Source organism: Alligator sinensis, unplaced genomic scaffold (assembly GCF_000455745.1).
Source record: "Alligator sinensis unplaced genomic scaffold, ASM45574v1 scaffold1196_1, whole genome shotgun sequence".
In the NCBI taxonomy this organism is placed as follows: Eukaryota; Metazoa; Chordata; order Crocodylia; family Alligatoridae; genus Alligator; species Alligator sinensis.
Window position 1 is genome coordinate 437,301 of NW_005842583.1, and position 16,446 is coordinate 453,746.

At 41.0% G+C, this 16,446-nt stretch overlaps 1 protein-coding gene across 1 annotated transcript in view; it reads right to left on the bottom strand.

The window, feature by feature from the left end:
- Positions 1-14,794, bottom strand: part of ABCB7 (ATP binding cassette subfamily B member 7) — a 63,752-nt gene extending 48,958 nt beyond the window's left edge. Inside the window, exons 1-4 of the mRNA XM_006032701.3 lie at positions 14,774-14,794; positions 14,028-14,105; positions 11,140-11,226; positions 3,252-3,371 (exon numbers count right to left, since the gene is read on the bottom strand). Coding sequence (XP_006032763.1) covers positions 3,252-3,371; positions 11,140-11,226; positions 14,028-14,105; positions 14,774-14,794 — 306 coding nt within the window. The remainder of the gene's footprint in view (positions 1-3,251; positions 3,372-11,139; positions 11,227-14,027; positions 14,106-14,773) is intronic.
- Between the last annotated feature and the right edge of the window lie 1,652 nt (positions 14,795-16,446).

Consider the following 16,446-nt stretch of genomic DNA (forward strand, 5'->3'; position numbering starts at 1 on the left):
CCTGACAGGCTGCTGGAAAACCCGAGGGCCTGCAGCTCCAGTACAGTTCTGTCCTGCATATTAACCACTGACTCCAGATCTTCCACCCTTTCTGCTGCATGGCCATACTGGTATGAGCCTAGCTGTACCATTTTGCTTTGAAAAACAGAATGGAAACATACTGATCTTTTCCAAAGCAGGTTTTGGAATTTTTAAAATGTTAACCAGCTTTAATTCTGTTTTCATATGACGCCAGAAACCAGTAAAACCATGCAATTAATCCAATATGATCAGTGACCAAGAAATACCGTTTGGAATACTACTTTCTGTTCAGAAACAAACATGTACTGCTAACCCCATAGTCAAAAAACAGCTGTGAGGCTTTAGTGACCGAAAAGGAAACAAAGAGCATCTTCCCTCTCTGGAAAGGAGAAAACAAACCAAAACCTTAGAAGAACTGGTAAACCCAACATTTTCTCTCTACTTGGAAGTCGCTCTCACTTGTGAAAAACAGCTTCTTGTTAGTCTGCCTCAGTTTGTTTCAGATGTTGAAAAAAGCAATACACCACATTTACCCAAATCCAAGATAACTTTGAATTTAAGATTCCCCCCCCCACCAATAATTACATTCTAGATGGAAAAACGTATGAATGCAATATAATTTCCCATGTCCAGAGTCTAGCTTTGGAGAGGTGATCTTAAATTTGTACCCCCTCCACCTCCTACCACTGCAGCAAGGCAAGCGTAGGACAACGCCAGTGGGTAGCAAAGTCGATGGTAGGCCTGTGCAAATAGGGAAGTATTTGATTCGGATCTGGCCGATTCGGAGGACAGCGATTCAATTCAGAGATCTGAATCACTGTCCCGAATTGATTCAGCTGAATCACCTTCGGAAGATTTGGCACTGATTTGGAAAGATTCGGTGATTCGGCCATAGACTGTAATGGGAAATCACTGAAATGCTTATAACTTTGACAGTTTTTGGCAGATTTGCATGCAAACAGCAGGGATGGTAATCTGTAACAGGGGGCCTTCCCGATGCTCAGGTAGGAACAGCTCACAAAAGGCGCAGAAAGGCTGCAGACAGGCTTATGTGTTGTTTCTACATCCCTCCCCCAGAGCACTGTGACTGGAAGGAGAATCAGGGAAAGATCACAGTCACTGGCCAGCTACAGATGTCAGTCTTTCCCGCCCTGCTCCCCCTCCCTCTTCTCAAGTTTCTGTTCCCCTAAAAGACTGCCTTCCAAATCTTTTTCTGAATCTTTTCCAAATCGATTAGGAGGCTCCAGGTTTTTTTTGGTTTCCTGATTTGATTCGGATTCAGTCTCTGAATTGGGCTGAATCTTCTGTGAATTGAACAGGCGACCGAAGCTTCGCACACCCCTATCAAGTGGCTTGCCCCTCCCCCCACGGTGGCTGCACACCCCAGACCTGCTCCACTGCCACCTTCCCCCTCTTCTGCAGCCTAGCCTGCTTGTCCCCCTAGTATTTGCCCCTTCGTCCCCCACTCTCCCAACACCTGCATCCCCCTGTGATTGCTGCATCCCCTGGCACCTACCCTGCACCTACATCCTCTACCACCACTTTAGAAACCTCACCTTCAATTCAAGTAAGTAGGATACGTGGAAATAATGCAGGGAAAGGAAAGGAAAAAACCCAACAGGATCTCGAGTGCATCACCATTACTGTGATTTGGTATAAATGGAGCAAAGAGCAGTTTGTGAACTATATGCTGGGTGCAGACTTGGGCTTAAGAAGAAGGGTGTCTAATACAGACCTATTTATGGTAGTAAAGCATGCTGGCCTTCAATCTCATTTTACTACATCCCAAGTCACTACCTGTAGCATCCCTTAATACAGACTGAAGGCCCTCTTGCAGAACCATGTAGAAGCAGACTCAGGAATCTAACCTTCCACTGAAGTGGTACATTTCTGCCTTTGATGGCAAAGAATACTTCAGACTGCTTTTAAAAACAGCCCTCTTCAGGCTGAATTTTTGGATTTGCTGCCAGGCATAAGAAGAGCATTCATATTAGACACACAACAATCAAAGACCTAAATTTCCATGAGTACTAGGTAAATACAACATGCAAGCACCTGTGTAATTTTATCTTCAGCCCTTTGTGGCTCCTAGATTTTGAGCAGATTGGGAATACTGTTTACTGGATTCAGAGGTACAAATATGAAAAGCTGAAGAAGGTGAAGTCTCAACGGCATATATTTGCCAGCTTGTATACCGTTAGTTGGGTTATCATAAGCTTCCTGCACGACATTGAAAAAGAAAGAATATCTGTTGAGAACATATCCATACTATCCATTTAAGAGAGATTAATGGTAGCACAAAGAGCTGCAAGCCAAAAACTGGTCTTTCCACTTGAGCTCAAAACAAACATCTCTCTTCAAAGTACCCTCCTTTCATCACCTCTGTGGCTCTATTTTGTTTCTTCCTCCCAACTTCCATATTGTTGCTGAATGCCAATAAGCTGATACATTATTCAACTGCTTTCAGTACTGAAGCTGTTTTCTTGCCAGGACAGACTTTCTCCACAGAAAAACCCTCTTTCTTTAACTCCATTTGCAAGAAGCTAGCTTATCCCAGTGGAAATCTAATTTTAACTTCTGTATAATATGCTCACAGTCAGTAGGTAAATAGTTTGAGACTCTGGTTTCAGTGAAAGAACAAGAATTTGCTCTGCAGCACCTTGCAGTCACAGATTTTGTGTGCGCTTGTTTTCCAAGGTAAAAGCATCTGTACATAAAGAGAATAACCACTTGTTCCTCTATATTACTCCTACTCTGTCCTTCCTTTAACAATATGTAGAAATTTATTGCGAGCCTGTTTTCCTCCAAGTGCCTGGGAATGGGTCAACACAAATTTACTACAGGTTGGAACAAAAAGGATTCTTTCAGAGACTAAAAGCAAAATAAATGCAAAACCATTACTTCTGCCTTGTAACAGAGCTGAACGCTGCTCTTCTGCTTTTGAACTTTTGTTTAAATAAAGGATAGTACAGTGATTGCTAAAAACACAGGACTACACTATCTGGTACAAATGAAGCTATTTTTCCCTTTTTCTTTTTCTACAGCACCAGGAATACCCCAGACTCCAAAAGTTTTAATAGCATCTCATAACCAAAAAAAAAGAAAAAAAAAGAGAGACACCTATGCCTGAGAGCCCCTTTTCTGGCAGCTGACCACGAACTGCATAGGGACACTAGAGTTCCACCTCTGACTCAGCAATGACACCAATACAACTGAGTAACAGTTCTTACCTTTGCACTTGCCAAAAATCCTAGAGATATGGCTACTCTTGCTCGTAGGTCTGGTCTATCTTTGGGCCACACGTATGATAACATTGCTTTGATAATTTTCTTGGCATCTACCTCCTTCAGCTATTATTGGAAAGGAAAAAAAGAGAGAGATACACATCTTATTAGGATATTAAAGTGGAAGAAACAAAGTATAAATCCAAGGCAAATTTCATTAAAACAAAACCAAATTTATTCAAAATGTTCAAAATCTGAATTCATTAAGAAACTTTAGTATATTTTCTTACTGCATACAGGACTACACCCAAGACCAATAGAAGCATAAAGGAAATAAAGATACATAAAGCACAGGAAGAATGAGGGGAAAGGTCTGTAGATTCATAAACTAGTTCTTTAATCTAAAATAAATTACTCTATAAATCCCACAAAGTCTAAGGCAGGATTATTTTTGGGACTAAGAGTTCATTTTTAAAAAAGAAAGTTACAAATCAATAATTAGGCCTTTAACTAAAAGTATTACTTATAAGATGCAAGCAGAAAAAATTAAAATTTCTTTCTTAACCACCTGAGACTTACAAATTATAAACTGGCCATCATAATTTCATATCATTTGCAATAACTTCTAGACTTCTGAATAGGGTAACATCTAGAGGTGCACTGATATATCTGTCCCATATAGGATCAGCACCAATATGAGGAAAATTGAGAGTATTAGCAATTGGGTTTTGTTTTTTTAAATCTGATATGGCCAATAAATGCCACGTGCATACATGCAGCCACACAGCAGCATGCAGGCGGCCAGGAATACAGCCCGGCAGCATGGAGAGCAGCCGGGTCCAGCTGGTTCGTCTGTTGTGGGGGGAAGGAGAGACGTTGGAAAGTGCAGATCAAGGCCCCTGTGGTGAGGGAGGAAGTGAGAATGTGGCTGGGGTGGGACATGGGATGGAGCCCCCCCCAACAAGAAGAGCCCAGCGCAGCCCTGGCCCCAGCCCACAGTAGCAGCCCACCCTGCCCCGCATAGATCTGGGGGTACATGACCCCCCCGCCTCCCAGGGTGTATGCAGCAGCAGGAGCCACCACCCTCCTCCCCATGCCCCCTGGACAAGCCATGGGTCTGTCCCGTGCCCTGCCCCACCCCAGTTGGGCAGCACTTGCCCCTGCCCCTGCGCCTGGCCCAGCCCCAGCCCCAGCCCAGGCCCAACTCCCTCCCTCACCGCAGGGGCCTCAACCTGCACCCCCCCACCCCATCCCCCACAACAGACATACCAGCCAGATGCCACTTTCCACACTGTGGGACTGCATATTGGAATCGGATTGGTATTGGCCCCAAAAAATCTCATTCAGTGGACCCCTAGTAACATCTCTTAAATGTTGTTAAGAGGTTCAGACTCAAATGATCTATTTTCCATTACCATTTTATTAGTTCTCCTGGTCTCATAATAGAAGAATAAGGGGACATTCAATGAAACTGACATGGAACAATTTCAAATTTGATAACAGGAATACTATTTCACTCTGTGTCTGATTACACCGTGGAATTTGTTGCCAGAGGATGCCATTGAGGCAAAGAACCTGGCAAGATTCAACAGAGCTTTGGAGTAATACAAGGAAACGTTTTGGAGTGGATACAAATCACAGAACAGGAAGTTAAGACAATTTAACCTATTAGGTGATAAGATGATATCAAAACAGAGGTCAGCTAAGCGGGGATGGGACAATTTACACCGCAATTTCAACTTCCTGTGAAGTATCTGCTGCTGGCCCCTGGACTAGATGGTCAACAGATCTGATGCAGTCAGGCAATTCCTATGTTCCTATTTTTCCAAAGGTGATATTATTATAAATTTCTTGTAGCCATTAAAGGAAATGCATGTGTCAAATATATAAGGAGATGCAAAACAAGAAAGATAAACATTTAGCCAGCTGAGATAATAAATGGAACAGGTAGTTTTTCCTAGCTTGTATGTAAAAAGCTCCTATATTTCATCTCTCGCAGGAAGCCATTTCAAGTACATGTAGCAGTTTGGAAGAAGTCAAGTGAAGAGCAGAAGGAAACCAAAACTGTGTGGCAAAAGAGATTTGGATGGAGTGCAGGAAACGAAAGTTAGGAGTATTAAATGCATTTATTAATAAAGAACATACAGGTTTCTACAGATCAGTTTCTAAGATTATAAGAACTCCTAAATGTGATATAATTGTATCTGTGAAATTGCTTGACAAGTTTAAATTACGAGAGTTCAAAAGCAATGATGTAGATGCATCAAACTGAAATGTTTTTAAAACTTAATCATTTAAACAAGCTTCATGCCACATTTTTTCCCTAACAGAATAGCAATGAACCTTGTTCTACCATTTCTTTCAGGACATTCTACAGTGTATAGTGGGATTCTTTCAATGTACACACAGCGAAGTTATGGCTAAGAGCAAGAAAACTGTTCTAGTTCGCTTAATTGTGCATAAAATGTCACCATTTCATTTAACAGAAGTGGTTCTGAATTTGGGTAATCATGCATTATGAGTCCATTAAGCTAGCTCCAAAGTACATGGCTACAATTTAGCTTAAATAGTTCTATAAAGTTTTTGTTTTTATTTCATATCTTCCTACTTTTCTCTCTCAACTAAGGCCAAAACCAAATCCAATATTCCAATGCAAACCCTTTTGAAAAAGTACCTGGTGTTATAGGGGAATAGATTAGTAACAGAAGCAGAGAAATTTTGCTTTTTGAATTCCAAAGCAAAGTCTACTTGCTGTATGAAGTCATTAAAAATACATATCAGTTAGGAATAATATAAACACACCGCACTGCACTGCAAAGCTACCAACAACTCATTCTTCAATGCTGGACACCCAAGGGTAATCTTGAAAGACAGAAAGGTTATCTAAAGCTGAAGGGAGGCCAGCAACTAGCAAGTAGACTGAATTACCCATCACCCATGTGTGCTAATCTCTTCATTTCAAGCAATGCTTGGTGGAAAAGAAGTTTGCCCTTTTCAAGATGAATTTTCATTAAAAAGGAGTCCATGAAAACAGATGGATGTTTCAACATTTTCATGTTCCCCACAGTAGGGAATCTCATGTACCTTCCCCAATTTCAGGAGAAAGATGTAAGTTCAATTTAAAATTCACTGTTAAAGCTAAGTTAGAACCAAAGGGGAAAAAAGTAGTTTGTTTTGAAGGGAAAAGGCTCTTAAAACAACAAGAGAAACAAATATGACAAATTTAAGCTTATAAGTGCACAGAAAAAGCAGGTTCTTTTGTGTTTCTAATCTCATCTTCAAAGAACAAGAGTATAAAAGTTAATAAGATACTGTATGTACTGTCAACAACTGTGAATGTGTCTGAGCAGTGTAAATAAGAAGTACTCTTCACATAGCGTTTAGAAAATGGATAAGCTTATGATTCATAAGTCAGCAGTGGGTGCAAAAACAACATATTTCCGCTTATCCCTAGCTACACAGAAGAGAGACATTATTTCCAGCAACATGTGCATGAATCTTTCCCTTTGAGCCAAGAATATGCATAAATAGTCTCATAATCTAAACAGCTGGAAGAGATTTTTCCTGAGCACTATTCATGCGTTAGAAACAGAGATTCAGGTTTTCCATTTGCAATGGAAAAACAGAGACTTTCTCCTTCAAAAGGAGAAAAATGCAGGAAATCACGGGTTTCCCCTTGCAGGCTGGCAGAGTTCCAGCCTGCAAGGAGCTGCTTTGGGTTGAGGGGAGTGGGAGGATGGCAACTGGACACGGGGAGCACCATGTACATGTGTGCACATGGACAGCAATGTATCCCCAAGCAGTGTGGTGAAGAGCAGCTCTCCCAGCTGCCTGTGAGCAAGTCTATGGGAGGGGGGACATAGGTCACACAGAGGGGGGCAGATTGATGCAGCATGGGGAGCTAGGATCTGGGGGCAGCAGGTCATGAGTGAGGAACACCAGCAAGGCTGAGAGTGCAGGAGGCTGTGAGTTGGGAGTGAGGGGCACTAGCAGGGCTGGGAGGCTGGGAGGGAGGGAAGCTGTGGCTTGGGAGTGATGAGCACTGACATATCAGAGCTTCCCAGTGCCTCAAAGCAGCAGGAGGACAGCTGTAGCTAGACCTGCATCCGGGTGAGCGAAGGCGGCAGGGGGAGCTCTGATTTTCTATGGTAAAAATACCAAAATCAAATGCAAAAATATATAGGTATTCAGAATTTATTTTATTATAACGACAGAGGCACTGGTAGGCTTTCAAATTGCTTTAAAATTGTAAATATAACAATAAAACACTGTGTTCAACTGACACATGCAGTATTTCATTTTAATAAACACAGATTCTGGGGGTCTTAATCAAAGAATTTTGAATGTTTAAACAGAGAAAACCAGGATCCCTGGTTAAAAGGAAGTAAAAAGCCGGTGCCATATTAACATAAAAGCTACCAGAGTTATTGGAGAGTTGTATGTTGCTATTGCCTAGTCAGACTGTATAGGAAAAAACTGTTAAGAGGACAAACCCAAAAGAAATAAAAGGTAAAAAAAACTAGGAAAGGCTTTGGGAGGGTTCTGAAAGGTTACAAAACCAAAAAATTTACTCCCAAGGTTCTTAACCAAGGTGCTGTGAGAGCCTTTCAGGGGTGCTGCAGCACAGGTGCCCCCATCACTGCAACAGGGTGAAACTACCCTGTGTGCCCTCCGCAGAGCTGGACTGGGAAGGGCTGTGGCTACTACATTAGGGTTATCTGATAAACCTAGAACACACAGGAGCTCCCACTCTTGCCACAGACTCTCAGTTCAATCCTGCATGCTCCTCCCAGAAATAGATGTGTGCGCCTTGTTTCCAGGAAGAGCATGCAGGGTTGGACCAGGAGGGGATGTGACAAGAATGGGCACTTCTGCCTGTGTGTCTGTTTTGTTGGCTATGCTGCACACATTTTATACATAGTATATTTTTGCTTTGCTCAAGTTTAAGAACTATTTCCATATCCTATGAAGGGGCAAAGCATTTACTTTGTTTTAAACAAAAGTCTTAACACTTGCATAAAATGAATGTTAACTTCTGTAAACCTAGTGTATAGGAGATTAGAATACAAACTCTGGGAAAACCACCAGAACAGCTCTCTTCTGATGAAGCATACTGCAAAAAAAGTTAATGCAGTCTCCACTGTGCAGATGGAAAGAAAGAGGGTCAGATACCACTTCCAGCAGTTGCAGTTAGAACGTAGGCATATGTGGTCAGCTGCAGTTTTCCCTAGCCTACAAAAATCCTCAGGTGACAGCAAGCTGCATTTCCCAGACAAAGTCAGGGATGTTTGTGCATTGAGCGCCATCCCTAAACTAGTTTACCAATGTACAGAAATCAGAATAGCCAAAAGCCCTAATTTTAGCACACTGGGTTGCAATAGACAAACTAGACCCAGCTGCTTTCAGGAAGCAGAGAGGTGGCCTATCTACTCCTTTGCCCAACTGTTGCGATTGATACACTGAGTCTTACTCTTGGCCTTCACTTTTAACCCACTCTGTGTAGCCTGTTGCTAATTTCTGTTATTTTCCCCAACAACCTAATAATGAGCATTTCTTTGAGAGAGGCCAAGCTAACTATTCTTGGTGTGGTTGCATTAATCTGTATTTACTGAAATATAAGCATTCATGGAATTGTCTTACAAAGGAAAAAACACAAGTTACTCATTAAAAAAAGAGAGTTCCTACTTAAATATTTAATTTAAGTATTTAAATGCCATTTTAGGTCAACTTAAAAAAAAAAAAGTGCTTGCCAAAACTCTGGTTAGAACATTCCTAACCAATTTGAAGGCAGAATCCACACTCTTAATATTTCTGCATCCTAGTAAATGGAATTTGCAATCTCTTTTCTGGACTGAACCAGTCAGCCTGGAATATAATTTTTAGGCTACTTCAAACCTGTTGGTATTTGTAGATTTCCTTCCCCGTGATTATTTACAAGAAGTGTCAGGACTAAGTGTTACTAAGCTTTCAGGACAAATGACATTTACATGTCCAAGCATTTCAGCTGAAAAAGGTTTGCATTTCAAGAAGCAGCCTATCAGCCTCCACCAGTGGTGGATTTAAAATGTCAATTATAAAGGTGAGTATGTGAAATGAATTTCCATGTGAAACATACCAGGACTGCAGCTTTTTTCCATGGAATTCTGGAAAAACAAATTTCAAGCCTTAACAAACAGTTGACTAATATAGTCAAGAAAATAAAAGTTATAGTACTGGAAGCAATGGGAGCATATTTACTGGAGTGACAAGGAGATGGAAACTTTAGATTTCATCCTCACAGAGCATGTAAAGCCATTCTCATGCTTCATCTCCTCACAGCCTCTACATGCCACTGGTCTGTACATGCACAAATCCCTAGGGAGCAAGAGCAAGCTCTCTCCCATTCAGGACTAAAGAGGTTAAGCAACACTTCCTGTACTTGTTCTCAGCTGCTCAGCATTACACCTTGTTGATATCCAGAAAACTTGGATGAGGAAGCAACGCAATTCAAATACAAAGGGACAAAAGATGACCCAGTCTGAGGAAAAAGGAGTAGATCATGCCAAGGGGTCTGGCAGACAGATGGGGAGGTGTGGAGGAAGAGAAAAATGGGATTAGCTGGGACAATAGGATGTGAAAACATTGTCTTACTGAGCAAGAAGACCGGGACAAGAAACTCCAGAAGAACGGGACTCGGAATGGAACACGTAAGAAGAAAGAGGAAAAAAAGGCAGGATGGAGGGGACAGAAGGGATCAAGTTGAAAGCATGCTAGGGAAGAAACAGGCAAAACGGTCTGTATCTTCAGCAGCACTCCCATCTGGTGTTTGGAACAAGACCAAGATTCTTGTACTTCCTGGCAAAGCCTGCTTCGTCTTCTAGTAGTGGTCTATGGAGAGAATGGTCTATCACCTTCATCAGCTATTCTGTCTGCCTAAGGGGGAAGAGGTCTGTAAGGTGGGCTTGAAGTTTCCATCCTTGCTAATGAACCACATAGCTGTCAACATGACACACATGATCAGATTTGCTAGACTTTTGCTAATAAACTTGGGGGGAAAACCACACGCACGCACACACACGAAGGGTGGCAAAAGTCAAGTACTTGGATGTTAGGAAATTCCAGAATTAAAGACTGTTTACAAACCTTAATTTATCCTACTTGTGCTTCATGATACACCTATTAGTGATGTGATCACATTTTTTTTCCCCTACAGGGCCCCCCCGCCCAAAAACCTGGCAGGTGATGATCACATAGCTAAAGATTACATATCAACATGCAAAATGCACAAGAGAATTAGATTTGCATGTACAACTTAATTCTATGCAGTCCTACCTTATGAGAGCTTGACTTTGCAATTTTAAAAATATTCTTTCAACACTAAGGATTTTTTTTGTTCATAACTGCTAGCACACCACTGTATGCATTAACATCTTAAGAAATTAAATCAAAGTTATAGTCAATTTATAAACTACCAAGTTTATTTTTATTCCTGTACTGAATGTAGGTGGAGTGACTGTTCCACTAACTCATATCCACAAGCAAATTTCTGCCACCTCAAATGTCAAGTCTTAGAAATGCCACTGACCGACAGAAATAAAACAACCTATTAATTTATAATGGAACATATTTATCATGAAAGACTAAAATACCAGAGAGGTAGATTTCAAGTCAACATGTGACCCTTCTTTTTTTTTTTAAATAAAAAACTTAACTAGTAAAAAAATGTATTGAGCAGTCCTAGTAGTTTAACAGCTAGTAAGCCAAAATTCACAATTAACATTATTAATTAGACTAGATTGAAGTCTAATCTGTGAAGACAATTTGTGGTTTTTTCAGTTGCTTAAGTCTTTAAAAAATTGAATGTGTTTTTATTTATTCAGATACTCTGAATAATACTGTCTAATCAAGCTTTTACCCCTTCCTTTGGATTTGTGTGGAGTCCTCCACCTGCATGACCATGCCAACATGTTCTCTTTTCTGTATGTGGCCACTTTGGGAGATGCTGTGTGAAAAAGAAAAAAAATTATACAGTGACTTCAAGAATCATATCTTAAAAAAAGGTGTGCAAAAGTTAATCTCTAACTTCAATGCAACAATCATGGCAAAAGGACAGCAGCAAAGTGTTATCATAAAAGGAATGGAGATTACATTCCAAGAATAGCATCTTGCTCTTAAAAGTCAGTACGAGAAGGCATCATATCTTGTAGCATAAATGTTAATGGTATCTTACAGCAAAGATAGGTGAAGGGTTATAGGAAAGAACTCTAAATTCTTTGAATATAGTTCAACTCTGAAAACAAATGTAAGAAGTATCACCTTATTAGTTAGATCTATTTTCTACGCATACAGATTCAATTAGGCACATGTGAGCACCTGGACGACGTACTCACTTTAGCTTATAACTGACTTACATTGATTTTACTCAAGACAGTTGCTTACTGAAAAACTAAATCAATAAAAGCCAGATGTAAACCAAATACATGGGTGCTCACAGGGTGTGCACCAGTTTAACTAAACAGATTCTCTAAAATGACAAATTAAATTACTACAACTTTCGTCTTTAGACAAGGTTTAAGAGCAAGTGAGATGTGTTCTATTCCTTCTTGTGAAAAGCAACAATTATGCTCAATAATTTATAAGGTTTACAGGTAACAGCAGGAACAGGTGTAACCAGAGAACATGACCAAAAAAAGGACACTGACAGGTGTAACTAAGAGGTTATGCTGGCTCACAGAGCTTTTATATGCAAGAGAAAAAAAATCATCTAGCTAGTCTTTCAGCTCACAGCAAAAGAGGCAATTAGAATTCACCTTTATGTACAAGCCAAACAATGTCCACCATGTCATTTAAAGATATTTTTATAGAAGCCTAATATCAAGAAAATTACAAACAGGTTATAGTTCTCAGTGGTCACAGTTTAATTGCATGTTAAATTTAACATGGAAGCTGCCAAGCTTCTAAATCATCTAGAAGCATTTTTTATTATTATTTTTCAGCTACAGTTATTTTCCCTTGCTGGGTGAGAAAAAAATGCCATTCTTCCGAACTCCCTTTTCAAAATGCAACAGGACTTTCAGTGAGGTGCTTAACATCACTGTGTTGCACTGGAATGCTGTGAGCCATTTAGCAACTATAATAAGGGCACTTTTTCAGAGCTCTATAAATGCTTTCAAGTCAAAACATTAATCTATAACATCCTGAGACAGGTAAGTTTTTTTATTAAATTATTATCCCCACACTGCAGATGGAGAAACTGAGCTAAGCAGTGACTTCACCTGTAAGTCAGGGAAGGAAGTCAACAGCAGAGGCAGGACAGAGGAAATGACAGGGAAAGTTGCCTATGCAAACTTAATTCTGTGTCCAATCTCTGCAAAAATGAGCCAGGGATCCTGTGGAAAATGGTTCAATAATGTTGTCAGAAGCTGTAACCATAATCTCTTCATCAACAGCACAGGTTCAATCTTGACATTTAAGCATGGCAGCACAAATTTCTGGGTCTCAAACTACAGGAATAATTAAATTACAAGCAGCATAAGCAATCCATTACTCCAGGAGGCAGAGCGTTGCCCCCAGCTCCACACCAAAGGCTGGGGAAATCCTGTCCCAGGAGGCACTTGCAGAATACCTGGGCCAGATGCAAGGATGGACTCCAGAGAAGGTCAACCAGGCCTGGCCTGTTGCTCTTCTCAGGTATTTCCAGGACAGTATATGATGCTGCTGTGGTGGCACAAAAGTTGGACTTTTGGGGAATTTCTACTAAAAATCTTCCTTATTAATGCAAATAAAAGAAGGGGAAGATAATTTATAATTCATTTATTTTTTATTATTTATCTGACTTGACTAGTTCAGGGCTTACTCCACATTCAGGTCTGCTGCAAACGATGGAAGCAATAAGAGTTCTCAAAAAATGTAGCAAAAAAATCAGTAATAATGAAAGTGTTAGACCATCTAAAACTGAGAACTATGATCAGGCTCTATTAGGGGATCTCATATATAACTATTTTAAAATGTAGCATGATTTAATATTAGAATTCAGGAGTCCTTAACTCAAAATCTCATTTCTTTCATGTACTATATGCACTTTAATACTAAAGTTACCAAAGCACTTAAGTGTGCCTAAGTCTCACAGAAAAAAACAAGTTTGTTAAACCACTTAACAGCATTTTGAAAAAGCACAAGAGCAAAAGTGAGTAAGTTAGTGTGGGTGTATGTGTGCAATAAATGCACATCCTTCCTTCCTTTCCATCCTAAAATGCTATGCATTTCTGCATCATTATTAGTAAAGGAAGCTTCATAAAAATTCTCTTATGTTTACAACAAGAATAAAAAAAAGCCTCATGTGGCAGACTGGCACCCATGTGAGTGAGCAGTAAATATGCAAAGTTTCTTGATGTTTCACAAACTGAGCATATTTTTGGAGTAATAAAGGTTTATGCACAACGCGCAGCATTCCATACATTGTCAGATATAAAACACCGAGATGAATCGGAGTGTCAGCAAGCTACAATTACATTTCTAAAAGCTTTTCCGAAAAACTCTGCATGATGCCACTGACTTTTAGAGATTCAAAAAGATTTCTCAAGGGGGGAAAGAATATCAGGATTTCAGCAGAGGTTCTCTCCATTTCCAGAGGCAGAAACATAACTTCCCATTTATCTCGCAACACTCAGAAATGATAAAAAGGGAAATTATGCAATGGATGTAAAACATGTAACAAATTGGAAGACGCTCCAAGGGCTTGTTCCCCCCCCCCCCCCCCCCACATGCCCAAGCAGAGTGGGAGGAAAGACTGCTTAACCCTACCTTTGCAGCATCTAATAACTGCCTTGAATAGCCTCTCCCCAAACTCTGCCACGGAGCTTGTCTGAATGCCTGTGGAATCTGGAGGAAAGAAAAGAACAAATGAAAAAAAGGGCAAAGGTAGAGTAATGAAGAATCCACACTTCATACCCAGAGAATACCAAGTTCATGAAACCATGCACAACATGGAAACAAAACAAAGACCTTATTTGACAACTGGCCAAAGAAAATTAGATGAAAACAACTGGTGGGGAGCAGGTGTAAAATAAATTGCATCCAACCATTACAACTGCTAGATGACAATAAACCTGTTCCCTCCCTCTGCCCAGGCTCCCACTAGGCTTCCTTTCCTTTGTATCATGAAAACGTTTAAAGTCTTTCTTCCCTCTTCTCATTTCATTTTCTCTCAGTTGGCTTTTGTATGCTTTTCAAATATTCCTCTTTTGTTCTGTTTTTTCATTATGTTGTATTCTTTTGAGGCTTATCATGTTCCCTATTTTCATTCCTTCTTTCTTCAGTCAGTACCAGGCTTGACCCAAAACACAAAAGTCATGACTACAACTCAGGTCTAGAAAGCATTATCACTGCCATCTAAGCAGGCCTACTTGCAGGTCCTTCCAGATGGGATATACAAGACCCCCATATTCATATATTCTAGTTGGTGGGACTTGGTGCAGAAGTTACCTACTAACAGATGCTATTGCAGAAATGAAGCATTTTATTTTCAGTTCTTTAGGGCACAGACCTACCTTTCCTAGTGGTGTTGTCATCACACAAACAGCAATTTACACTTTCACTATACTCTTTCTTTGGTTTGAGAGGATGGGCAAGCAGTGTCTTCCCAGGCAATCAGATTTTTTATTTTTTTATTTTGGGGGGGGAGGGGGAAGGCACCCATTCAGCCATTCCTCCATAGTTGTTCAGCCAGGAGACAGCTCCCAGTGGTTAAACCTAAAATCAGTCCTTCAGATACTCCTAAACCACCCAGCTAGTATTCCATAAGCCAGTCTTTTTACAGCTCTGTTGTGAGACTGGCTGCACAGCATGCACTATATAAATCAATACAGTAGAGCAAAATAGCAATAGAACAGCTCGTCAGCCCAAGGCAAAGGACAAACGTCAAGAAAATGAACTCAGTCAAGACAAACATTTTTAACCTTAACAAACAGCAGCCTTGCCTTGTGTATATTTTCTATACTTTGCCTTAAACCTTCTGTTTGCCCTTGTCCAAAGTCATACATGGTATGTTACAAATGGCTGACTAAATACAGCGAAGCAAAACTAATTTGCTCACCATATAATACTTCTAGTTTCAACATCCTGAATACAGAATGGGATGGACTGTTTCTGTAATAAAACAGTTTAATGATTCCTTTATTTTTAACCAACATAAAACATTTAGTATATATAAGTCATAACAACAACACATGGAAAATACTTTTGGTCTCAAGGAATTTTTGCAAACATCTTCCAGCGATTCTCAACTAGGGTGCCACAGCACCCTGGGGTACAGTGAGAACCTTTCAGGGTGTCACACAATACTAGCACAGGTAGGTAGGCAAATACATACACATGGTTCACAAGATGAACCCAGGCATTTCAAAGAGGAATTTACAGTGTCAAAAATATTCTTATCTGTTGTAGTCTTCCTGAATTCTGTCATAGAAGAATTGCTCTATTATTTTTTGTTACTCAAAAAAGAGCAAATAATTGCTCTTTTTTTGCAAATAAAAATGCTCTATTTTGAGCAAATAATTGCTCTATTATCTTTGTTAGTCAAAAAAGAGAGAAGGCTGAGAGCTAGCACCATCTGAGGGGTGCTGCACCATGCACATGCGTGCATGTACACATGCATGTGGTAGTCCATGTCAGGCAGTGTGGAGAGCAGCTCCTGCAACTCCCCACAGGTAAGTCTAGAGTGGGTGGGGGATAGATTGAAGTCCCCATGGTGAACGGGGGAGTGGGGCTGGGGATGCTGCCCAGCCGAGACAGTGCGTGGGGCCTGGGTGAGAATACGTGGCCATGGGGCCCGGCTGGGGCGTGGGAGGGAGTTGGGGGTGGCTTGTCCCTGTCACCACTCCCGCTGCTGCCAGGCAGTCAAGGGATGCCTTGCTCTGGCTGCATAGCTGGTGTGGGGCTCCCAGCTGCGACACCAAGCCTCCCCTGCCCACTCTATCCTCCTGCGCCAGGTCCCGCCTGCTGGGCCTCAGAGACCCCCAAAGGAAGGGCAGTAGGGTGGAGAGTCCGGAGTCCACAGCAGACAACCTGCATCCTCCCCTGCTCATGAGCTCTGCTCCAGCTGTGCCACTTGCAAAGGGGAAAGAGGGGGGATGGGCTCTGTGCTCCACTCTGGCTGCAGCTGCTGACACCACCTCACTTGGGCACTGCTGGGGCAGGCAGGGGGCTGTGGACCCTGGCCCTA